Raw genomic sequence first — 26409 nt, 5'->3', positions numbered from 1 at the left:
GGGCCAGACGCCTCTCATTAGTAACATATCCCTGTCCTTTTGTGAAAAGGACCAAACTTTGGTGAAGAGCAAATCAGCTATCACCACCCTCTGGAACCTTCCTGGAAGGAGCTCGAGCCCCTCAGATTTTTGTAAGCACAGTGCTAAGTAGATGAATTACTGAGAGAACTAAAGTGAGCCCTTCCAGGGGAGGTGGGTGGGTTGCATATGAATCTATGAAAGATACCAATACTGGATAACTGCAGTTACAGGTAAGTAACACATTCCTTATCCAGTATTAGGGTATCGTTCATAGATTCACATGCCTGAATCAGAGTAGCAAGCAATGATAAGCACATTTCGAATGGTACAATATGAAAGATCACCAGATAATTACATATCAATGTGAAATGCAAAAGGTACCAAAATGCAATATCAGAGAGAAATGTGTATGTATATAAGAGGAAGGTGGGATGAAGAGAGAAGGCTCACCTCTGATGAAATAGATGACTGTCCCACTGCTGCATCTTTCATGAGTTCTGTATCCAAGCAGTAATGCCTGGTGAACGTATGCGGCGTTTCCCATGTTGCCGCTCTGCAAATGTCTTTAATGGGCACTCAAGCAAAGAGCGCCATGGAAGTCGAGATAGCTCTAGTGGAATGAGCCCGAACCTTGGAATGCAGGGGTTGCCCTGCTTGCTGTTGACAGAAGGTAATAGCTCCAGAGATTCACCGAGAAATACTCTGCTTAGTTAATGAAAGACCTTTCCTAGGTCGACTGAAAGCGACAAAGAGTTGGTTAGATTTGCGAAATGTCTTCGTTTTGTCAATGTAGAATTCAAGGCAGCGTTTGAGATCGAGGGAGTGGAGAGTCCTCTCTGCTGCCGTTTGAGGATTTGGACAGAAAGAGCGCAAGACTATGGGCTCATTAAGGTGGAAGTCCGATGGGACCTTGGGTATAAATTTAGGATTGGTCCTCAGGATCACTCTGTCGTGTTTGAACTGAAGGAAAGGGTTCTGAAGCTCACTCACTCACCTCCTCGAAATAAGAGCCAGCAGAAGTGCAGTTTTCCAGGAAAGATATTTAAGATCAGCGCTGCGTATCGGCTCAAAGGGATGTTTCATAAGCGGAGCAAGAACTGTGTTAAGTTGCCAGGTAGGAGGTAAAGTCTTCACTGGAGGGAACGTTCTGAATAAGCCTTTAAGAAATTGTTTAATTAGTCTACTAGACCAAAGAGAAGGGCCTGCAGAGGATCTTCTGAAACAAGATATTGCTGCAAGGTGAACTTTAATGGTAGCATGTGCAAGACCGGAGTTTGCCAAATGAAGAAGATAAGGCAATATTTGTTCCGGAGAAGAAGAGAGAGGGTGTATCTTTTTAGATTTGCATCAGATGCAGAACCTCTTCCATTTCAGGGAATATGTTTTGTTGGTACTGTCACGCCGAGCCCGAGCTAGAACAGCTCTACAATCCAGTGGGATGTCTAGCCCATGGAATTCTCTGAACTCAGGAGCCAAGCCGATAATTTGAGTGATGCTGGATCCGGATGTTGGACTTGCTGCTGGTTCATTGTGAGGAGAGAGGGAAACCGCCTCAACGGGATCGGTGGTTCCAGTGACAGGAGATGAAGCTCCATGAACCAGTGCTGGCTCCCCATGCTGGAGCTATCAGGATAAGAGTGCAATGTTCCACCTTCATTTTCCTGAGGACCCTGGGAATCAGGAAAAATGGAGGAAATGCATACGCAAAGACGTTGAACTATGCGATCGAAAACGCATTCCCTAGAGACCCCTTCTGGGGACGCCAGCTTGGGTAGTGTTGGCATTTGGCATTCTGTTTGGCTGCGAAAAGGTCCAGGTGAGGAGTGCCCCATTGGGAGAAAATGCAATTGAGAATCTGCTGATCCAAATCCCACTCGTGGCAAACTGTTCGCTGTCTGCTAAGGGAGTCTGCGAGGACATTGTCCATTCCTGAGACGTACACTACACAAAGGGAAATGTTGTGAAGAAGCAACCAGTGCCAGACTTTCTGCGATTCGTGAGAGAACGGGAACGGGTCCCACCCCGTTTGCTTAGATACTGCATTGTCGTGGTATTGTCTGTCCGCACGAGCACAAGACAATTTTTGATCCATGGGAGGAAAGCCAGAAGGGCTAGGTAGACAGCTCGCAGTTGGAGGAGATTTATGTGTAGCTTCCGCTCGGAAGGGGACCACCGTCCACTTATCCGGAGCTCCTGGAGGAACGCTCCCCAACCTTCCAGGGACGCATCTGTTGTAATTATATGCGGAGAAGCTGGAAGCAAGAAAGGCAAGCCTAGCAAAAGGTTTTGAGGGTGAATCCACCACTGTAGAGCTTTGACCATGTGAGAGGTAATGCGGATGACCTCGTCGAACGATCCCGTACACTGGAGCCATTGAGCCGACAGCGCTTCTTGGAGAGGGCGCATGCGAAGGCGACAGTGCGGAACTAACAGGATGCAGGAAGACATCATCCCAAGTAGAGATTTGAAAAGGCGTACTGTTAGGGACTTTTTGAATTGGTTGAGAGTTGCTAAAGAAATTAGTTTGTTTTGCCGGTCCTTTGATGGAAAAGCTTTTCTCTGGGTTGTGGAGAGAATTGCGCCCAAGAAAGTTACACGCTGGGAAGGTTGAAGGACAGACTTGTCCCGATTGAGAGTGAGACCTAAGCGGCTGAAAAGCTGAAGACAGGCGTTGGAGGACCTGGTCACGCCTGCTAGAGAAGGTGCCTTGAGAAGCCAGTCATCCAAGTACGGGAAGACTTGGTGATGTCGTTGCCGGAGATTTGCGGCCACTGGAGACAGGCATTTCGTAAAGATGCACGGGCTGATTTTAGGCTAAAAGGCAGGACCCGAAATTGGTAGTGTCTGCCCGCCACAGAGAACCTGAGGAACTTTTTGTGATTTCGGTGGATTGGGACGCGGAAATAGGCGTCTTGAAGGTCTAAAGACACAATGTAGTCGTTTGCGGTGAGAAGTTGTAGCACCTCTTGAATAGAGACCATGCAAAACAACTGTTTCTTTAGATATTTGTTGAGACTCCTCAAGTCCAGTATAGGTCTCCATTTCTTCTCCTTTTTTCGGACCAGGAAAAAACACGGGAGGAGACCCCTTGCCCCGTTGGCCAGGAGGAACTCTTTCTATAGCTCCCTTCCGGAGCATTAGTGAGAACTCCAAGAGCAGAAGATGTAAATTCTTGTGGAGCATTGGACGAGGAGGGGTCTGGGGAGGAAATTCTATGAACTCTAGTGAGTGTCCAAACTGAACTATTTAAAAGGACCCATCGATCTGTAGTTATCTTTTTCCAATTGTGTAGGAAATGAGAAATTCTTCCTCCAATCCTGGATGGTGGAACGGAAGTCTAGACCTGTGGCAGAGAGAAGTCATTGTCGTCCAGCTGCGTCCTTTTGCCTACCTCTTTTCCCTCGAAAGGAGGACTTAGTGTTAGACGACTGTTGTTGTTGTTGACGCTGCTGGTATTGCGGTCGATATTGTTGATTGGAAGAGTAAGAGGAACGGTAGTGTTGATAATCTCCTCTCGCAAAAGATTGTCCTCTCCCTCTTGAGCCATGAAAGGAAGGGTTTTTGAACGGAAGGGTACCCAAAGCTCTAGCCGTATCGGTATCCTTTTTAATGCCTTGAAGAGCATCATCAATGTGTGTGCCGAAGAGAAGCTGGCCATAATAAGGCATGTCAAGGACTTTAGTTTGTATCTCCAGACGGAATGCTGTCGCTTTCAGCCAACCCTGGCGTCTTAACACCGCAGCCCCCGCCAGTTGGCGAAAACCAGTAGATGCGATATCCATCGCACAATCGATGATCTGAGAGGCCGAGCGTTCGCCTTCTAGTAGGATCTTTTTTGCCTCTTCCTTTGCCTCCTCCGGCAAGGATCCAAGATATGGGACAAGGTTCGCCTACATTTGTCGGTTATAACGTCCTAACAGTGCCAACGAGTTGGAAGCACGCACTGTTAACGTGGACATAGATGAGAAACGTTTCCCAATATTATCTAGCCGTCTCCCTTTCTGATCTGGAGGGGCAGTTAGCATTGCAGAAGGATTCTTATATTTCCGCTGCGCAGCCTGAGTGATAACAGAGTCAGGTTTGGGGTGGCCGGTTAGGCAAACTGGAGCGGTGTCCGGAGCCCTATATTTCTTTTCCAGCCTAGGCAGCACCGAGGGTAAAGAAGAAGGGTTTTGCATAACCTTAACACCCTAGTCCCAAATGTAGTCGATGATAGGTATAGACCTGACGGACTTCTTAAACAGTTCCTTAAAATCATAAAGGAAACAGTCTTGTTGGTGAGAAGGCATAGGTATTTGGAAAAGCTGAGCCGCTCTCTCAAGGATATTGTGGAAGCCCCCGATATCCTCAGGGGGACTATCAGCCTGAGTAGGCACAGGGGATGCCGGACAGGGAATTACATAATCGTCCCATTCATCATGTGTTGATTTAGAATCTTGAAGTTCCCCTTCCTCATGTTGTTACTCATCATCATCATCATCCGAGGAAGGTGGAGGTTGTGAAGTAGAAGGGCCAGGCTATATTACCAGAGGTGAAGGCCGAGGTCTAGGTGGTAGACAGACCACTGGAGGAGGTGGATGCGGAACCGAAGATGGAAACCTTTGTTTGTAATCAGAAATAAGGAATTGGAGGTCAGAAACCAGAGTTGCTGGCAGGCAAACCATAGGAGGCTGAGGGGGGTGGTACTCCTCAGGGTAATCCACCTGGTCCTCCTGCTCATGTTCATCATAGTCCAAACTTTTGTGATATTTGACATGAAGTTCAGATGGGCTGGTAGCAGTTCTGAACATACTGCAGTCAGAGTCTTCCTCCTCCAGGAGGTGGGCAGGTGGTAAAGGCTGAACTCTGCTTGGAGAAGTCAAGGCTGGTGTCAGCGTGCGTTTTGTAATTTTAAGGTGTACATACGCACTTTGCAAGGTAGGTTCAGTTGCCGTCGACGAGCCCGTCGACGGAGTGGTCGTCGACGGTTGGACGTCGACAGGTGTCACGGTGGCATCGTCGACGATGCTGTCGTCGACGGAGTCGGTGTGGAAAAGTGGGTCTGCTATCTTGCCATTCACTCCACCATTTTGTGATTCACTCTACCATGTTGTACTTTAACCTTCATAACTGACTTCTCTCTGTGTCACGAACACTCTGGAGCTCAACTTTTGACCTGTTGCATTCCTGCACGGACACTCTGTTCATGCTTTGGCCTGCCACTAACTGACCAGCCCATGCTTAACCAGTCGGACAGGGAGTTTCCCAGATGTTTATCGTCCTCACTCTGCACACTACACCCTGTAGGCATCCTTCAACAGGCTTATCAAGACTTATCTTTGCGTGCTGTGTAATCATACCTCTCCCCTTTGCCCTGCTGTAGTCCAAACGACAAATATTTATGGACTCATTGTAATAAACATGCCTTTTGCCTACACACTACAGGGTCCTCACTGTTACCTGTGCTTACCTTTGTTTGACATGTAATCATGCTATGCCCTGCAGTACCATCTAAATCGGATTAACCTCTGTGAACTATGTAATTATAATTAGGGCTCCCGGTTTTATTGTATTTATTTTTTTGCCATTTCCGTCTGTATTTATCCATATTTATTTTTTGGGCATTTTTTCTGTATTTATCCACATTTATTTTTGCCACATGCAAAAGACGACGCTACAGTTAGTATTTTTCCACAATTATTTAAATTGGCTATGCAAACATGCGCTCAGTTGTTATTGGTCAACAATGTACATTCATCTAAAAACGTTGCAATTTGCAGAATGTCCGAAATATGCTTAAAAGTGCTATCACAAGCCATTTGTCTCAGAGCCTTGCAGTTTGTCATCGGCAGAGTGCCGCATCCTCTGCCCCACTGAACGCCATACTGCCCCACTAAGAGAAACTCACACGGCCTTCAGCTGCAACCCAATTGTGCCCTGCTAAAACCACCTGGAAGCAACTCAATTCAAATTATCCTCTAGATTACAGTAATATGCTGCCTGAAAAAAAAGTAACTACATACCCGAAAAAAGCAAACACTCATAGGCAATACAACTTAAACTTTTACACTCATTATTCAGAAATCAATGAGTGTTTTTGCTTGAAAAGCTAACATGAAAGGAAAAGTAGCGCTTCACTCACATCTGTAAGGTGGCACTAGTGTTTCAGTGTAAAATAAAACCAATCTGCCCACCTTGTGACTACTCTGTCTTGCTCTATTTAGTTATGTATTTATTGTTTGTATAGTAAAACTTTTTTTCTCTCCTCCTGAGGCTGCATATTGCAAAGACATTTGCAGCAAAAAGTGTTTCTTCATTTTTTGGATCCATTTCATTGTGGTGCTTAAACCGACTGCCTCTTGTCTCCTTTCTCAGCCCACGCACAATAAAGCTCTTAAATTGTTTCTCTTTTTAAAAAAATCTTATCTTGAAAATTTCTCTTAATCTCCCACATTCCTGGTTGGACTACTGAGCGTTTGTTTATTCACGCTTCGCCTCCAGCACACAGGCAGCCCCTGAGACTCGCCTCCCCGAGTGCCAGTTTGGGGATTTGGCCGACCAGTAGAGGGGAGGGGGTGGTCGGACCCTTACAGTACCCGCCCGTCCCTATATAGCACTTGCCAGAGCTGCTGGTTTTCATTTCACCGAAAGCTCTTTCAAAGGGACATAGATACTGTAATATACTGGTATTTATGTAGCGCTTCATGGACAGCAATAGTTGTGTGCACGACCTGCTGGATGAAATCCCATCCCACCTGGAGTGCATCTCGTGATGTGTGGCACCAACAACATTGTCAGCAAGGGAAAAAAGTTGGCGAATAACATGCAATGTTTTCAAAGGATTCTAAATGTAAATATTAATGTTTACACACTTTTTTATACTCTCTGACACAATTTCGTTTTTTTTTTTTCTTTAAGTTTGATGTTTATCTTTAGTTTCCAGAAGTAAACCCCAGTCTGTGAGGAAAAGACAGGTGCTGGTGCAATCAGCAGAGTGAAGAGGTAGGGGTTAAGGGGTCAAAGCACAACAAAGCCTAGTTAACAAGTAAACGGTCTGTCAAAGACCTGTGAAATACTCGGCTGTGTGTGTGCCTGGTTGTCTCAGCCCGGGCCGACACCTCTTAACCCTCTAAGGAGGGGGGGACACACCAGATGGTTGGAGGTGTAATTCTATTGAAGTATTATAGTATTTTTCTGTTTTTATATATAAATACAGATAAAGGAAAACTTGTTTTCCGTCTGTATTTACATATAAAAATCTGTTTAAACGGAAAACCGGGAGCCCTAATTATAATGTTTTGCCCATATCCTGTTAAAACCGCAAAGGCTACACACCTGCTGACCCTCCAGATTTTCCATGTTTAGGAATGTAATAAAGTGTTATTGGTATTACTCCCTTACATGCCTGGGGCAGGATAAAGAGTATATAACACGTGAAGTAAGACCATTCTAACAGACTGCCTCCTCAGACAGCTATGGGTGTCTGTTGTTGAGGCCTCTCCATCTCATGAGATTGTAATAAATATCCTTTGTCTTTGGCTCCAGCGTTGGTCTCAGTTTGTATTCCGGACCCCTGTGGACTATAGGGTGACCCTGACCAATACGAAGGTGGCCACTGTATCGGAAAAATATTGGCCTTTAAAACTGCAGATAGAAAAGCGAAAACTAGAATAAAGGAAATAATTGGATCAGATTCAGTGATATATGGGCAAGAGGATCAAATATTAAATCAATTTGTTAAATTCTACCAACATTTATACACCCCAGAGGAGTCACCGAATAAAACAGAGATTGTAAAATATCTTGATCAATATCTAGGACCATCGCGAGCGCTAAACCATGAAGTAATTCAACAACTAAACTCTAATATTACTACTGAGGAGATTAAACTGGCTATCGACCATTTACCATTAGGTAAGGCGGTCGGTGAAGATTGCATACCAGGTGAATTTTATAAACTTTGTTATCAAGAGTTGGCTCCATTACTACAAAAAGTTATTAATTCAATTATTGTTTCTAAACAAGCACCTTCTTCATGGAAACTCGCCAAAATCATATTTTTTTTGAAAAAGGGAAAACCGGAAAAAGAGTGTGGTTCGTATCGGCCCATATCTCTACTCAATTCTGACGTAAAAATTTTTGCTAAAATCCTAGCTAATCGGTTAGCGCCTCATATGCCGGACATTGTCAATCCCCAACAGCATGGTTTTGTGGTTGGTAGAGATACTACTTTGCATGTTAATACCTCAATAACCGCTCTGGATGTAGCAGAAACTACTAACACCCCACTCGGTATGATAATGTTAGATGCTGAAAAAGCATTTGACCGAGTGGGGTGGGAATATCTGTGGACAGTATTAAGTAAAATGGGTTTAAATGGCTCTTACCTAGATTGGGTTAAGTCGATGTATGATGAACCACGGGCCGTGATCAGCTATGGAGGTATTGATTCCGATAACTTCAAGATTGCAAGAGGTACAAGACAGGGATGCCCCCTTTCCCCATTATTATTTGCCTTATCTTTAGAACCTTTTTTAAATGCTTTAAACGACCAAATCAATATAATACCAGCTCAACATGGGGATATAACCCTTAAATTAACTGCCTTTGCGGATGATATTGCAATATATACATCGGATGTTTGTAAAGCTATGCCCGCAATTATAGAAGAAGCGCATAATTATGGGAAAATCTTTGGGTACAAATTAAATGTTAACAAAACCCAAATTATACTCAATTACACTCCGGCTACACGTACATACAAAACCTGTAAAGAAGCCGTATACTTAGGTATTAAGCTTACTGCTAAAGTGGGGAAAATTGTGGAAATAAACTATGGGTCATTTCTTAAAGAAACTGCTGCGAGTTTTAAAAAATGGCATAAGATACCCCTGAGTTTGCTAGGGAGATTAAATCTGATTAAGATGAAAATCTTACCCAAGCTACTTTATTTGTGCAGAGCTATACCGCTACAACCAAATAAGCTTTTTTTTAGAAAATTGGATGGCATCTGTAGTAGCTTTATCTGGGGGTATAAAAAGGCACGAAGGGCGGTAAAATTTTTGACATTACCAATCTCTAAAGGGGGACTTACCTTTCCGGATTTTAATTTTTACTTTTTAGCTACTTTTCTTTTACGTATTAGGAGCCTATTAAAAAATACTCCCTCTTTATTTTTTCATCAATACATGTTGGGGGCTGATGCCAATCAATTTCTATTACGGGTCCATGATCCAAACTACTTTAAAAGAGTAAAATTTAAGACTGCTAAACATGCCATAAGAATTTGGGACAAAATTCTGCACATTAGTAATAGTTCATTCTACAATGCTGAACTTAGATTATGGAACAATCCGGGACTTCCTGGTATATTTTCGGATGGTTTGGGTAATCGGTGGATAAGACAGGATATAATCACATTAGGAGACCTTTATGGTACTAATGGTTTGATGGATTTTGAGAATTTAAAAATTACAAATGGGCTTACAGATGATATGCATTTTAAATATAGACAACTGAGAGATTTTTTCGGTAATAAATTGAAAATAACGGAAACTAAACATTCTGATATTATTGAGGGTATTTATTCAGAAAAAACTAAATCATTAATCAAATTGGGATATCAATGGCTCATCAAGGAGAAGGGAGAAAACATAACTCAAATCGCAGCCAAATGGTCTCGTAGATTAAACCAAAACATAAATTCAGTACAGATCGGAAGTGCCCTAACCCATTTAAGCGAAATAGTTCACTCGTCTAATTTGAAAATGCAACTATATAGGACAATCACGGAACTGTATTATACGCCACAAAGAATATCCAGCTGGGCACATGGTAACTCTTTGACAGATAAATCTAGGTGTGCTAAATGTAATACTGTCGCGGCTGGAATTGAACATATGTTATTCTCCTGTCCTGCACTCTCCAATTTCTGGAATCGCATATCTTACCATCTTCAATTTAACCAAATAAATTCATCGGATCTCACAGTACAAATGGTTTTATTAGATATCCAAGATAGGAACTGTCCCAATAAAGATCTCTTAACGATTTTGCTAGCATGCGCTAGATTAACAGTAGCTAGGGTCTGGATATCTAAAGAACCCCCTAAGGTTGCGGATTGGTTATCATTGGTTTATGAAATTAGAACTATGGAGTTTTCTTTAGCTAAACTTAGGGGTCCAAAAGCTCTTCTGAGAAAAGAAAAGATATGGAAGCACTTCTTTGAAGGCCAAGAAATGTGATTAGGTCTAGTTTGGTCTTTCTGTTTTAGCAGTTTATTACTTTAATAGTAGAGCTAATGTGAAGTTTGGTTTAAAAATTAATTTTATATTGTTTCCATTCCTCAACTTTATTTGCTGTTCATATCAATTGTATTTGTATGTTAAGTATGGAATTGAATTGTAATGAATCATGTCACTTCTTGCAAACAATAAAAATGCTTAAAAAAAAAAAGAAAAAGGGGTGACCCTGACACCTTTGGTGGTTTTCCAAAAGACCCCCAAATCCACATTGGCGTCGACGGTGGTATCGTCATCGATGCTGTCCTCGACGATGGTCGCGTTGACGATTTTGTCATAAGCGGTGTCTTCATCTTCGTCGAGGGAGCTATCGTCGTCGTCGACGGAGCCTTCGTCGACAACGAAGTAGATGTCAACAAGGTAATCTTCGTCGACGGCGATCGTATGGACATCGACTGTTTTGACGTCAATGACGATTTCTTTATTTTAATCGTCGACGAGATAGACCTACCGGCCACCGACTATGAAGTAGTCGGCCTGGATAATGAAGAAAATGCCACAGAAGTATATATGGTCGTCGTCGACGAGGTAACAGGCAAAGTCGACGAGGTGGAGACCGGTTTTTCGAAGGTTGGAACAGTCTCTTGAGGAAAAACGTTTGCCGGCAAAACCTTGGAATGCGCCTCTGAAGACTTTTTATGCATCTTCTTTTGAGGTGGCTGCGATGAAGGACCTGGAGAGCCCATCTTAGGTCTCTTTTGAGAGGAATGTGAAGTCCTGAAGGAACATTCACTCTCTTCAGCAGATACTGCTTGGTCTTTTCTTTTAGCCTCTGAAGCCAAATTAAGAGGCGTCCCTCCCTGTCCTGGAGGGTCTTTGTAGAAAAGGCACAACATACCTTACAGTCCTTTGAAGAATGATCCGGGTAGAGGCAATATAGACAGTCCTTGTGCTGGTCATCCACATGAAGTCTCTTTTTACCACATGAAGCACAGGACCTAAAAAGTCCTTTTTTAGAGTATCAGCCATGGGTAACCTGAAAACTCCCCACAGATGAAGAGATTTTGAAGAAAAAGGTACTGGAAATCAAGAAACTAAGGAAAGCTGAGCAGAGCTCAGTGGAGACTCCCTTAGCACGACGTGTAGTAGAAAATCTGAGGGACTAGAGCTCCTTCCAGGAAGGTTCCAGAGGGTGGTGATAGTTGATTGGCTCTTCGCCAAAGTTTGGTCCTCTTCACAAAAGGACAGGGATATGTTACTAATGAGAGGCCTCTGGCCCATTACTATGTTTATATGTCTATGAGACATTACTTTATTTATGTACCGGGGACTCCCATCCCGACGATGGGGAATGATTCAGACATGTGAATCTATGAAAGATACCCTAATACTGGATAAGTGAAGTTTAAAATCTTTCCTAGAAATAGAGCTCATAGTTCCTGGAGAGTTATAAAAATCATAACGATTAATATCCAATACAAAATTTCTAATATAATTCAGCCAGTTAATCCTACATACGTGGTCCATTTTCATTGAATCCTTAATGATGTCTCTATGCAATCCTGTAGAAGTAGATATCCAAACTCGATGCCATAATAATCGAGGTTGCATTCTCATCATATCGGAAATATATGGAATCCCCAGTTCACTGTGACGATTAAAAACTGGGCAACTCTGTGTGACCGCTAAAATAAACCTTAAAAAGGTATTTTCAACAAGTTGGATTGGGGAGACATCATAAAAACCCCAGATTCCTGCCTCAAACATTGCAATACTCATGCACTTGGCCTGATAGATGTTGAGGAGAATCTCCGGGGGCCTTTTGCCCATTTTGTTTGCAAAACTGATAACTGCCGCTATTGACCTCTTAAAAAGGAGACTCCTACTCTTAATCGCGGCTCCCCAGGAGCCAGTACCCTCAAACCAAACACCCAGGTAGGAGAACGTACTCGTTGAGTCTATCCTGTCTTTCCTAACTGACAAGCTACTACTTTTGCTTCTCCCCTTCCCACATGTCCTTACAAATGTTTTTTAACATTAAGTTTTAAGCCTTGGTTATCCATAAAACTGATATACAATGCAAGGGCTCTCTGGAGACCCAACTGCGTTCTGGCCATGAGAACCACGTCATAAAGTCTTATTAATACAAACCACCCTAATCACTGTGATACGACTTCAACCTTGAAACTCTCAATGTCATATACATTCATACGAACAATGTTACATAAGACAATGAGGGTATGAGCATTAATTTACATACTAGTATGATTGCTGTCAATGTATTATGTGGGTGAAGCAAAGTGCTCGGACAACCTACACTGGGATTAGCAACACTTGAAAAGATTTAAAAACAAAAATAGTAAGTGCAATTAAATTGTTATTCATGGAAATACTCGTACACCTCAATACATCTGAAATTCTTATAGTGCGTGCATATCTCTTATGTCCAGGGATTGAACTACATCCAGGGATTGAACAAAGTCAAAAGCTTGCCTCCACATCACAGTTTCTCTTAACACCTTGGGTGCTATGGGTTTTCCCCGCTGGGTGCTGAATTCTGAAAATCCCAGCCAACGTGACAAAGCCAGCTCGTCATCCGTGTAGCGCAGGTAAAGCCCATGACGAGCTGGCTTTGTCATTAGCGTCGAAGGTGTTAAGTACTTGTAAAGTGATAACAAGATATGCGCCTTTGTTTTCCATCCATACATTGGCATCTAGGTGTTAGTCTGCAGATAGGTCCCAGCCAGGATTATACTCAACCAAACTAGGGACTTTTAAATTTGACCTTTGTTTTATGGCCATGCAGGTGATTATTCTTTTGTATCAAACCTAAAGAATAAGAACAGAGAAAGTAAAAAAAAGAGCCTTCAGCAAAGGAGCCATGTCCCCAATAGAACTCCTACGCTAGTGAACAAATAAAGTAGATATAAGATTCTCTGGAAGACAACTCTTGTTAGACCTAGCATCATTGGCGGGGGTCCCCCTTCCTCTTTTTCCCCTCTCTTTTATGTTGGCTGGATTTAGATGCTCTGGGCGCCGTGCCACTGCTAATCAGTGCCTCGGCGTGAATGGTCCCTGTGTAAGGAGGACTGTATGAATTAGGATAACCATAATGCCATAGATCTGTGTAGCATGTAGTGAGTTACCCTCTATTTCACTGTCGCTACTGTAAAACGATCTGTTCTCATAGGCCAGAATGGGCTGGTTGAGGATTACCTTCTATCATCCTATCTGACCCCAGGAACCTGATAAGAACTTCGAGTTTGATATGTTTATGCTCAGGACATTGAGAGACACCTTTTAGTAAGGACAGTTTATATATCCCATGTTTGAAAATGCCTCTTCTGAAAACGCTGTAGTTTCCTGCCTAAGCGTTACTGTAGGTTTTGCGAGTATGTGTATTGGCCGTCTGGTTTTGGAGCAGAAGAGCCAGATGGGTCAGACCTGGCTGGTGAGAGAGATCGGTATTCAGGGCATGAGGAGGGGCGACTCTCTGATCCGAGCAGGGCCGTGCCTTGCAAGGTGAATGATGGCTTCACCTCCCACTGGGTGTCTGATAGAAGACCCCTTCATTATGAAAGGGCAGGATGTCGCCTCGTAAACCAAGTGCTCCCCAGTCCCACCAAACTGGTTCTGACTGGAGTCAGTGATTTGTGACCTTCGAGAACAAAGACTTTTTAGGTATAAAACGCTGGAACTTTGTCCGAGTGTGTTCCTTCTGGATGTCAAGACAAAACTCTGTCCAAGTGAACAGAGGATAGTACTTTGAAACTTTCACCAAGCTTGCTGAAGAAACTACCAGAGGGCCTGAATCGAGAGCGCCTCCTGCAGAAGTCTCAGGGACATTAGACTTCACACAGTCAGCTTTTGGAATTCCTGTGCGAGGAATTCTGTTCGCAGGTAAGGCCTCAGTCGAGTAATCTGAAGCCTCTAGTTCTACTGTGAGGACTGCAGACTGAACCGTTGAAACCTTTGCTGAATCTGTGTGAGCCGCTGCCGCCGCTGAGAACCAGCCTGAATGTGAACCTTCGGACCCTTCGCTGAATCCGTGTGGACCGCTGCAGCTAAGATTAATCTGCCGTCGCTGAGTGCCTGCACCTTCGCATCACCCTTCGTCCTGTGGGCCACCGCAGCGGAGAGAGCTGCTGCCGCTGAGTGCCCTTGCCTTTGCCAACTTTGCATCACCGAGATCCGTCCTGTGGGCCGCTGCAGCTAAGAGAGAGCTGCTGCCGCTGAGTGCCCGCACCTTGGCCAACTTTGCATCACCCTTCGTCCTGTGGGCTGCCGCATCTAAGAGAGAGCTGCTGCCGCTGAGCGCGCGCACCTTTGCCGACTTTACATCATCGTGATTCGTCCTGTGGTTCGCTGCAGCTAAGATAAAGCTGCTGCCGCTGAGTGCCAGCACCTTTGCTAACTTTGCCTCATTGTGATTTGTCCTGTGGGCCGTCGCAGCTAAGGGAGAGCTGCTGCCGCTGAGTGCCCGCATCTAGTTCACCATTGTCGAGGATTGTCGCCATCGTCTCGTGGGGCCACCGCAGCTAAGAGTGAGCTAATGACGCTGTGGCCTACCACAGAGCTGCAAGACTAGAGTCATCGCCAGCACCAGCCCGGGTCGCCACAGCCGCGTGCAGCTGCCGCTGAGAGCTCGCCTGTCCCCAAGTGCCCGAATCATTGTGGGTGCACGCTGCGGACCTCTGCAGCCCAGACTTGTGGTCGCTGGGAGTCCGCCTGTGAAGGCACTAATTAGAAAATAATTTCCATCTCGCCAAGTATACTAATTTAATCCACGTTGGACAAATGCAGAACTCGAGCAGGAATGAGAACTAAATTCTCTTAGCCCTCTCCAGGAACAAAAGGTGGATATACGTTTTGGGTCTTTCTGATTTTTCAAAACTTATTTAGAAGAACTGGCATCAAAGACGAAGTACATCAACCCAATCTTAACGTTTTCTCCACAAACATTCCTACCACAGAAATTGTTGAGAGCTAAAAAAAAAAAGTACAATCGTAGTTGGCACTGGAGGAACATATATCCACAGGAGTGACCGGCTAGTCGAAATTCTTATTGAAAACACCTGTGTTTGTCGAACTTGGAGTTTGCTTAAGCGAGTCTCCATCCACTTCTGTATTCTGCACTCGAGCTTTGTGAACAGCCAAGACCAAAAATGAGTCCAGACCCAATAAATGTTTCTACGTGGCCTCATTGCAAAGAATCCTGAAGTCCACACTCCGTCTTGCTGACCCAAGACATGGCTGGCATAGTGTGTCACTGTTTGAGCATTATAGTTCTGTACAGAGGGAATGCTAGCAGTGCCAGCAGAAAGGCCTGAATGTGAAGCTGGGACCACCAAACCTTCCAAAGTCTACAAATAAAATGACAGTCAGGGGACAACAAGCATAGGAGTAAGATATATTTGATAAGTATCAGTTGTAATGAACCTGGCTGGCATGGCTTCCAATTGAGGAGGTTCTGAGGGAAGGTCCACAATGGTCACATAAATTTACACTGAACAGGACCCACTGGGTCCTGTGAAGGGAGCTTTCCACAGAACAGGACACAAGCCATCAATTCCAAGCGGGATAAAAATTATCAGCCCTCAACATAGTTTCTGTCTAGAAGAGAACTAGTCAAAATTTCTACAGGTAATTTCAAACATTCCAAATTAAGTCACCTCTCCAGCTGAGAATCTGAAAAAATCTCTAGAAATATAAAGAAAAACCCAGGCTCTGAATGAGGTAGCAGGTAGAATGATGATTTACTGTGTATTGGAAAGTGAGTTACTAGCAGTGTTAAATATGCATCTTCCACTGGCAATAAGGCCACTAACACGGTCTAGGGTTCAGAATAGGTCTCAAATAATTCCCATGCTCAACCCTCGGTAGCTTGGCTGCGAGAAAGAAAGCTTACCTTTGGGGACAGGTATGCAAGGCATTTAAAAACACCAATTCAGTAAATAATTAAGCCACAATAAGAATCCCATACCAATTTACATAATTGAAAATATTTTGATCTTTAAAATGACACAAAAACGACAAAAATGCAATGCAGTAAACAGGAGATATGAATTTTAAAACAATTACCTCTTTATAGTGCTTAAGACGCTATAGCGCCAATGTGGGACATCTGGTCGCGACTGACCGAGACAAAGTCAAAGTTTCAGGCCGACCATGATGGAGCCCCGGCCGAATACATTAAACGGGAAGCCCCAGTTAAAATGTTATCTTCACACTTAGAAACCTTTCTGAAGCTTTTTCTTCAGACCCCCACTCACTGCTCCTCACCAGGCTGGATTGGGGAGGGTTTTCCGGATTGAGTTTCCATGAGTCCCCGGTCAAATACTGGAAGTCAGAGCTTTAGAACTTTTCAGCAGGAGGAACCAGTAGTCCAGGCTGGGTAGTGGTCGAAGGAGGTCAGATGAGTCTGTGCCCTTCAGTGCTTTTTTCCAAAAGTTCTCCAAACTTCAGGAGGCGTTTCATGAAGGTCTCCCTGTGGGTTCAAAGTGACCAAAACACAAATCCAAGTGTCTGGAATCTCCTCGATGGTCCTTGGAAGGTTAGCACCACAATTCCCACAATGCCCCTGGCCAAATTCTTAAAAGTCCACAAGATGGACTCAGAGTTGTGGACTCTTGGTGGAAATGATGCAGGTGGGCTATGTTAACCTGGGATTACACTCTTTACTCCTTTCGAAGCAAGGTACATTCACAGGGCTGTAGTTTCAGATAGTGCAGCAGGCACACTCAGTTTGAATGCAGGGCCTGGTGGTGCAACTCAAGTTCCAGCATGGCAATCCTTCTCTCTTGGTTTCTAGCAGCAGATCTGAGAAGCTCTGCATCTCTCATATATTTAGTCTGTGTTCCCTTGGGTCAAGCAGGAGAGCAATGTGCAAGGGAATACCGCCGAGCCTAACAACTTTCCCTAAAGTGTGGCATATTGTTGTCCCAGGAACCACCATTCCTCCAAAATTCATAATGGCTGAAATCTCAGCAGAGGAGCAAGAACTAGCTAAACCAACATCCAGTGCGGCTCTTGTTCATAAGCTCTCCTCACCCTAACATCTGCCGATTGCTTCCTTAAGCCTGCCATCTGGATAGATTAGAGGAGTTGGGGGTAGGAAGAACTGGTATTCCCTGCTTGACCTGTACCTCCTTTGAGGCCTTATGCTTTACAAACCCTACCGCTTGCTCTGGCATTCCTGTGTGGCAGAGCCCTCTCCAGCAGACAGCCTCTCCAACGCTAAGCCACTTAGCACTTCAGCAAAGCAGCCTGGTTAATCCTGTTAACTCTGACCAATAAGGAAAGACCACAGGAAGGCTGAATTTTGACTTACGGACAAGAAAGTCTTATAACATCTTTTCTGTACAATTTAGGATAAATTCAGCAATGACATATCGCTGGATTTATTAGTACCATTCTCCAAAGTCTTTGAATAATATCTTCATTCAACTCCTAGCAATATTTATGCATTCATAAACAACTGCAATGTTATCCTATTGGGCTAGGTATATACCATGGAGAAAATGAACTATGGGATTTCTCCATCAACAGGGTATATACAATCTCTTTTTTATAAAGGTCGTGCATAAAGTTACATGCTTCCCCCCCCCCCCTCCCGAGACCCCAAATTTGATATATCATTGCTAAATGGGAGCATATACAAAAACATTGTGAAGGTGAAGGTCTACAGACACCAGCATTACATGTATTTTACCTGCTTGCAGTATCTGCGCTGACATGACCACCGTGAACATCTGTTGCTCAGAACTTGTTGTTGGAGAACAAGTCCAGAAATGAGCTCAGAACTATCCTATTTTGAGGTTCTAGTATGCCGCATAGCACCTGATTCACTGTTCTGTCGCACAAACGGTCCAAAAGGCATCTTTCCGAATAGTCAGTATGTCTTTCATGATGTAAGCTACATGGGGGACTAGGGACTTAGAGAGTGCGGTGGAAGGCAAGGGCAGTGTGAGAAATGGAAGGCGGTACCCAGAATGAATTCTGAAGGATCCAACTGTTCAAAGTGATCTCTCAACACCTCTGAAGGTAGCACATGATCATTGCACGTAGCCAACAATACCACATGGGGGATTTTGTAATTCTCAGATTATTGTGCATGTCTGAAACTGTGATTTGAAACTGCTGCTTGGGCCTTCCTGTACTCTTTTCATTCAGAGACATGAGCATCATTTGAAACTGCAAGGATTGGTGTAGCCTTGCACAGTTGAGCTTGCTATAACCTCAATTTCAGACAATGCAGGCAAAATCAGGAAGCCGGGAACTCAGAAAACCCAGAAGTCAGATAAAATTATCAAAACTAGGGCGTACTCTGCTTCAAACACTCCCAAGGATTGCTTGCTTGCTTTCTTACCAATCAAGTCCCTCTTTGTTGAACAGCATATTAAGCAATCTAGTATGAACACCCCCCAAAAAAGCCAGAGAATCTTAGTCAGGAGTGCAAATAAATGTGAATTCCCATTGACCTTGTGATTACAATCAACTTCTTATCTAAAGAGAGGAAGATTCTTCCTAGTAAGCTATTACCCTATCTCAAATAGGGATAGGGGAACAAGGTTCTACATAGAATACAAACAGGGATTCTGAAAAAATTAAATTGTTTTATCTCATTTTGTTAGCAAGATTCTAAGGAAGTCTGGATCACACCTATAGTGTGTATATCCATGTACAAAAATACTTCTTTTGCACAATTGAATGAACATTACTGTGGCAAACTTTGCACAACATTTATGGCTCATTTGAAATTTTGAAGCATATCTTACTTCTATTCAGCAATACTTGCCCCATTGTTCAGGTCATGGTCAAAATTCACCAGGCAGATAGTCACTTCAAAAGAGCTCAAGCAAGCTTGCCTCTTATCGATCAAACTGTTTATTTCAGATCTCTATTAGGTCTTTCTTCAAGCAAACACCGTATTTTGCAAGATTGGTGCCAAGCACATTCATGCTTTTTTAGGTCTCGCCTGAGCCACTGCGCATGTGTTGCTCTGCAAGACTTTTTGTAAGGGGCTTCAAAAACTTGACCACGCGCTTGTGCGGTTGTTTTGTTTTTGTTCACAGGCTATTGGGCTTTGCGTGCCTCTTTCTAAGAAAGACAGCACGCAATTGGGCAAAGGCGGGTGCATGTCCCGCCTTTGCTCCACCCACGGCCTAATGCTTGCAGTTACCTACACGGGCGCCATCTGTTTTGAATTATCGTGCCCAGACGTGTGCACGATAACTCAAAACACATGGCTCGCTGTGGCACGCGCGCAAATAACTCCCGTGCTTCAATTTAAACCATTAGTCAGTGCTTGGTAGAGTTGCCAGTCATTCGAGCTCATTTTTATCCGAAGCACATTCCCCCTGCAGCAGTCTCCGCTGTCAGCAATTTGCTGTCAGCCATTAGCAGAACACATCTGGCTGCTCTAATGACAACCCTTGCGCACACATACCCGACTGCCATCTCATTTGGACATCACCCACAAGACACTAATGAGGAGGTCTCCAGGGCCACTTAAATTCGACTTATGGACTAGCTCTCGTTTTACCGCATTTTATCTTTTGTATTCAAATCAAGTACAGCTGGGGTCATCAATGGGTCACATAGTTCTACATATTGCACAGAACTCAAGGAAAGACATTTTTTATTATTATTTGCACGTATCAATTTGTTTAAATGTACTTTAAAGAAGGTCGGTGATTACAATAACTTGCTCTGATCCTGTGTGACATCATATGCTTCTTAAAGATGCACATTCTACTATTTTTGTAACAAAATGTGGCGTTTCAAAGGAACAAACTAGAACAAAGTCATTTTGACTTTTCCGTGCAATATTAATTTCAAACTGTCAAGTGCTGTTTTTCACGTTCCTTTGTAGTATATTATTAAGAATCAAGCTTCCTTTAAACTAAATGCACAAAGACCAGTTTCACCTATTTTTCAGTTTTTCCTTTGAACCACAAGTAAGATTCTGCTGTAATTAATGTACGCAGTGCTCACAATGCGGTGATTTGAAATAAGTATACTCTTTACCTCTTGCTGTATACTTGCATAGTAGAACAATAATTACGGTTCAGTTTTAGTTGTACACACCTTATTCTTTCTTTTCCTCCAATTAAAAAACACCTTAACACTTACCATAATGCATGCATATCCTCAATTCAACCACAAAAGAGAATTAACCAAGGCAACTATGAAAGAGCTCAGATCAGCAGTTCATTTTCTTCCACAGCCGCTAGGGGGCGTGGACACTATGAATTATGTAAGAGTGTAAAATAATTGAAGGCATCACAGCTAAATTAATATATTTTAGAAAACATCACAGTAAGCAAAAGACACTGAATGAGTAAGCAAGCGTGAAGAATAGGACAAGGTGAAAGGAAGATGCCATTGTGTCAGCACAAGGGAGCCAGGCCGTCAGACACGATGGAAATGCTCACTTGGTACCTTGTACATGGCAGGATCACTCACTCCTTTGAGAAACTCATTCCACACTGAGATGTAGCGCGAAGAACCCCTCCACTGCTCAAGATGTCAGGCTCTTCACTCACTACAATTCTGGGTAAGTATTAAGGCCCACCACCTTTCAAAAATCACTAGCTGCGATTTCAAAACAAGCCCTGGCATACCCAATAGGTCTTGCCTTTTGGACCTTATAAGTGTTTAGCCATGCAACACTTGATGTTGCACCAAGGATATTGTGATAGATAACTAAACACTTATAAGGTCCCAAGGCGAGACCTATTGGCTAAACCAATGCTTGTTTTCAATACTAGTCATATGGTCAATTGTAGCCAAACTACATTTGGATAACAAATGCTAAAATGAACAAGCTGAAGGAGTACTATAACCTACATTTATTTGAGGGTCAATCACTTGCAGTCAAGAATAAAATAAGTTTGGCCAAACTATAAGAAATGTTCTTGGTACTTTGGTTGCCTATCACTAAATATAATTTATTACCAAAACAAAAACTTCTATTTGCAAAAATACTTTGTGATCCTGAAATTGAGGAAAGATATTAATGTGGTCAATGTTTAGGATTTCAGTGAAACTTTTAATGTTGCAGAACTAGGATTAAGTTTTCCATTGTCTGTTCCTTGAGTCTGTGGTGAAAGTCCTTGATAACATGCTTTAGGGAATGCTATGTGTTCTGGTGATACCAATATGGAATTTCCATGTTTTACTACTAATTGAGGCAATGCCTTTACCATAACTGTTTGACACCCATATAAGGCGACAATTGCCCATCGACAAATCATTACATGTTCTAGATCCGTGAAAATATAATCTTCTGCTCACCATGAATCAGGCGGAGCAGATAAGGAACAAAAAAATTTAGCAGCATTTTCAAAAACACCACAATTTACTACCGAAGGTCAGCGTTTCTAGAAGCAAAAGGATGGACCTATAACTTGAATAGGGATGATGGGTGGGGATGCTTGGCTAGGCAGGAACACGCAGAGCTAATTTCATTCCTTTGCACAGCACAGCCAACAGTCTCTATCGTCATGCAGAAACTAGGTGAGTTTTGCCCCATAAAGACTACTCATTTTTGTGCAATAGGTTCGTGGAAGCCACCACAACGTAGTGATCTTTCTGTTAGGGTAACCAGACGTTCCAGATTTGCTAGGATGGTCCTGAGTTTTCACCAGCTGTCCCAGCAGATTAAAGAGGGTTGACTGAAAACGGCGGGAGGTGCTTTATATGTTTTACAAAGCAGGGATAGTTAGCAAGTGTTTCAGAGAGCAATTTAATTAACAGGCAAGCTACTGGGTTTCAAAATTGCATTTTATGTATGTTCTTACTGCCTGTTCTGTAATTCTCTGCTGAGGAGCGCTGTCATTCTGTGTGCTCTCTTTCAGTGAAATTGTAGTCCTATTTTTGTGAAATGTCCCGGTTTTTGGCTTTAAAATTCTGGTCACCTTATCTTCTGTACAGAATTTCTCTGCATTTATGCAATATTACTAGAAAAGATAGAAGCGCTGTACTAAGTACTTACTAACTCACGCCTTTTTCTTTTCCACGTTTCAGCTTTCCTCTTTGAGTTCATGTTCTGGAATGCTTTGACAGAATATGGAGTAGAAATAAATAATGATATTTGAGTTCTCATTGCTTTTCACCACATACAGCAGAGATAAAAGGATCAATAAACATAATGTAACCTAAGAGATCCACTTTAAAGGAAAACATTTCTACGGTTCAGTCGTGGCATCTTAATATTTCTTGTATAAAACAATTCTTATGACATATAAGCCTGAAACAGATTAGAATGCAAAATGCACTTTACATATTACAGCAAGAGGCTATTAACATGATAGCAAGAAAAATCTAGATACATTATATTACACAGCAGTTATATTAACACTGTAGATGAGCATTATTGCCTGGGGTCTTTATTTCATGTGCTCAGCAGCCAGATAAAAACCTTTAAGACATGAAAGACAATACAATTCCCATTAACAAATGAGGACTTTCTAAGACTTAACAATGTGACAAAATACGCCACTGTAGGCAAGCTCTACCTTTTTGCCATTGCATCCTATCCAACAGTCCTTATATTCTGCTGCTTAGAGCAAAAAGTGCTTTTAGGTGGTTACCACAAATGTGGGTGTACTAGGAAATGTTTTACCACTGTTTAGAGTTCGATTTTAAGTATAATGTATAGAAACAAGTGCTTGCGTGGGGAAGGGGATCAAACACGTGGTGGAAGAACAGTAGTTACTTACCTGTAAACAGGTGGTTCTCCAGTTTTGGTGTCTTTCATAGATTCACATGCATGAATCATTCCCCATCGTCGGAGTGGGAGTCCCACGGTACATAAAAAAGCAATAATATGCCATAATATATATAGCAAATATCAGAAGTACCAAACCAGGAAGTAAAGTAGCACCAGCTACAGTAGAAAAAACCTTCACACTCGTGACTATCCTAGTCATTATGTGTTAGTCCAAACAGCAGCCAATCAGGCGACAGTACCCACCAGAATGTTCTCCCCAGAGGCTCAGGCTCTCAGATTTTCTCGCACAGGAGTGAAACCCCATAATGTCTGAGTGAGTCTCTGGGGGGAGGCGGGCGGGTTGCATGTGAATCTATGAAAGACACCAATACTGGAGAACCACCTGTTTACAGGTAAGTAACTATTATTCTTCTCCAGTATTAGGGGTGTCTTTCATAGATTCACATGCCTGAATCAGAATAGTAAGCAGTACTCCTAGCATAACGCTCGTAGACGTCAGAGTATCAAATATATATATTTATACATATACAATATAAATGTATAACAATAATCATCACCTCTGAAATAACGTCTAAAGAGCATAGAGGAGGAGGTGGAAACAGAGGCTCACCTTATTTGAAAAGATTGCGCAGCACTGCTTTTCCAACCGAAGCATCTGCGTCGTCTGCTGAATCTAGACAGTGGTGTCTAGTAAAGGTGTGCCTGCTAGACCATGTAGCAGCTCTGCAGATCTGTCGAAGAGGCACACCAGCAAAAAGGGCAGTGGAAGAGCTAACCGCCCTTGTAGAATGTGCTCTTGGCAAGGCCTGTAAGGGTCTACCAGCCTGCTGATGACAAAGTCCAATTGTAGAGGAGACCCATCTAGCAATGGTCTGTTTTGAAGCTGCACAGCCCTGGCGCTGCCGCCCATAAGCCACGAACAGCTGGTCTGTCTTGCGGATGGCAGAGGTTCTTGATAGGTAAAACTTGAGGCATCTTCTAATATCCAACAAATGCAGTGCTCGTTCGGCCGGAGACTGTGGGGTTGGAAAGAATGTCTTGAGGACAACTGGCTCATTCAGATGAAAATCCAAAGGCACTTTTGGCATGTACGTTGGATTAGTACGTAGTACTACCGAGTCAGCGGTAAATTGGATGAAAGGCGATCTAGATGTAAATGCCTGAATATCGCTAACTCTTCTAGCAGATGTTAAAGCCAGTAACAATGACACTTTCCATGTTAAAAATTTCAGGTCCACCTTATGGAACGGCTCGAAAGGGTGACGCATGAGCTGAGTTAGTACGACATTCAGATGCCATTGAGGCGGAGGTTTCCGCACAGGCGGAAACATACGAAACAATCCTTTGAAAAATTGCTGTATAATCCGCACGGAAAACAAAGAATTTGATCCATCTTGACGAAATCTGGAAATGGCAGCCAGGAAGACCTTAAGAGTAGAATGCGCCAAACCCAATCTGGCCAAGTGCAAAAAGAAGGGTAGAATTTGCTCTGGTTTGGCATGAATGGGATGAAGACCATTAGACTGACACCATGCTCAGAAACGCCTCCACTTAAGTTTGTAGGTCTTGATCGTAGATGGAGCTCTGGCCTTCGCCAGTACCTCCTGGCAATCCTGCGGAATGTTTAAGTGTGCAAATTCCATGTGCTGAGGAGCCAAGCCGACAATTTCCACGAGTTCGGGTCCGGATGGTACACCCTGCCCTTGTGGGTAGAGAGAAGATTCGGAATGCGAGGAAGTTGGATAGGGTTGCATTCCGAGAGAAGGAGCAGCTCGGTGAACCAGTATTGCCGGGGCCATCGTGGAGCAATCAGTATCAACCGGCATGGTTGCTTCTTCATCTTCTTGATGACTTTCGGGATCAGTGGTATCGGTGGAAAAGCGTAAGCGAATATTTGACTCCAACTCATCGAAAGGGAATCCCCGCACGAGTCCATCTGGGGAACCCAGCTTGCAACGTATGGGCATTTCCGGTTCTGGTGCGTCGCAAACAAGTCCAGATCCGGTTGCCCCCATGTCTGAAAGATGCGGTCTAGAGATGGTTGATGTAGTTCCCACTCGTGAGTGCCACCTGTGGATCTGCTGAGAGAGTCCGCTAACACATTCGCGATTCCCGGGACATGGACAGCTGACAGATGGATATTGTGAGTCAGGGCCCAACTCCAAATCTCTTGTGCCTGGTGCGACAGCCGGGCTGATCTTGTGCCTCCCTGCTTGTTTAGGTAATGCATGCAAGTGGTGTTGTCTGTCCGAACCAAGACTGTGGCACCTTCTAGGGTCGCCTGAAAGGACTTCAGGGCTAGAAAGATGGCGTGCAATTCTAGCCTGTTTATGTGCCATTTCATTTGGATTTTGTTCCATTTCCCGCTGACCGTCATGCCTTGGAGGTGTGCACCCCAGCCTGTCATTGAAGCGTCTGTCGTCACTATGAACCTGGGCACTTCCGTGAGGAAAGAGCCTCCCACTTGTATGTTGCAACCTTGACTCCACCATTGGATCGCTTCTCGCATTCGTGGTGTTATTTGTATGATATCCTCGAAGGACCCCAACACCTGTATCCACTGGCGACTTAGCTCCTCTTGCAAGGGCCTCATCCGAAGACGACAGTTGGGGGTGAGAAGAATACAGGAAGAAATCATCCCTATGAAGGACTTGAACATGCGTACTGAAACGCACCTTTTTAACAACAGTGCAGCAGCCAGCCGCTGTATCTTTTCCTGTCTCTCCTTTGAGATAAATACTTGGGCGAGCTTGGTGTCCAGTGTCGCTCCCAAGAAAGTCTTTCTCCTTGCTGGCGTTAGGTGCGATTTCTCGAAGTTCACTGAGAAACCCAGGCTTTGCATCAGTGACAGAGTTTTTTGAATGTGAGTTTTTACCATGCCGAAAGAACTGGCCTTGATAAGGCAATCGTCTAGATATGGATATATCTGTATTGACTGCAACCGAAGGTGGGCTGCCACTGAGGCCAGTATCTTCGTGAACACTCTGGGGGCTGAGTGCAGTCCAAAGGGAAGAACTTTGAACTGGAAGTCCCTGACAGCCACTTTGCACCTTAGAAACTTCCGGTGCCTGGGAAAAATTGGAACATGGAAGTATGCATCCTGAAGGTCGAGTGTTGCCATATACTCTCCCGCCGAAAGAAAATGGAGGATTTCTTGAAGTGTCAGCATCCTGAATGATAGTTTGTCGAGGAATATGTTGAGGGCACGCAGGTCGAGGATGGGTCGCCATTCCCCCGACTTCTTGCGAATAAAGAAAAATCTTGAGTAGAAGCCTTTTCCTTTCTGATGATGAGGTACCCTTTCTATTGCTCCTTTTCGAATCATAGTGTTGATCTGGGCAAACAGCTCCTTGAGATGTGCTGGAGGTGGTCCTCTTGGGGGGGAGTTTGGAGGAGTTTTTACGAATTCCAAAATGTGACCTCTGGCTACCA

At 43.6% G+C, this 26409-nt stretch overlaps 1 protein-coding gene across 1 annotated transcript in view; it reads right to left on the bottom strand.

The window, feature by feature from the left end:
* STK38 (serine/threonine kinase 38) overlaps positions 1-26409 on the bottom strand; it is a 395034-nt gene that overhangs the window by 207458 nt on the left and 161167 nt on the right. Inside the window, exon 8 of the mRNA XM_086923099.1 lies at positions 22240-22301. Coding sequence (XP_086779225.1) covers positions 22240-22301 — 62 coding nt within the window. The remainder of the gene's footprint in view (positions 1-22239; positions 22302-26409) is intronic.

Source organism: Lissotriton vulgaris, chromosome 5, assembly GCF_964263255.1.
Source record: "Lissotriton vulgaris chromosome 5, aLisVul1.2, whole genome shotgun sequence".
NCBI classification, from domain to species: domain Eukaryota; kingdom Metazoa; phylum Chordata; class Amphibia; order Caudata; family Salamandridae; genus Lissotriton; species Lissotriton vulgaris.
The sequence above is the reverse complement of the archived record's forward strand: the minus strand, read 5'-3'. Positions and strand labels throughout refer to the sequence as shown.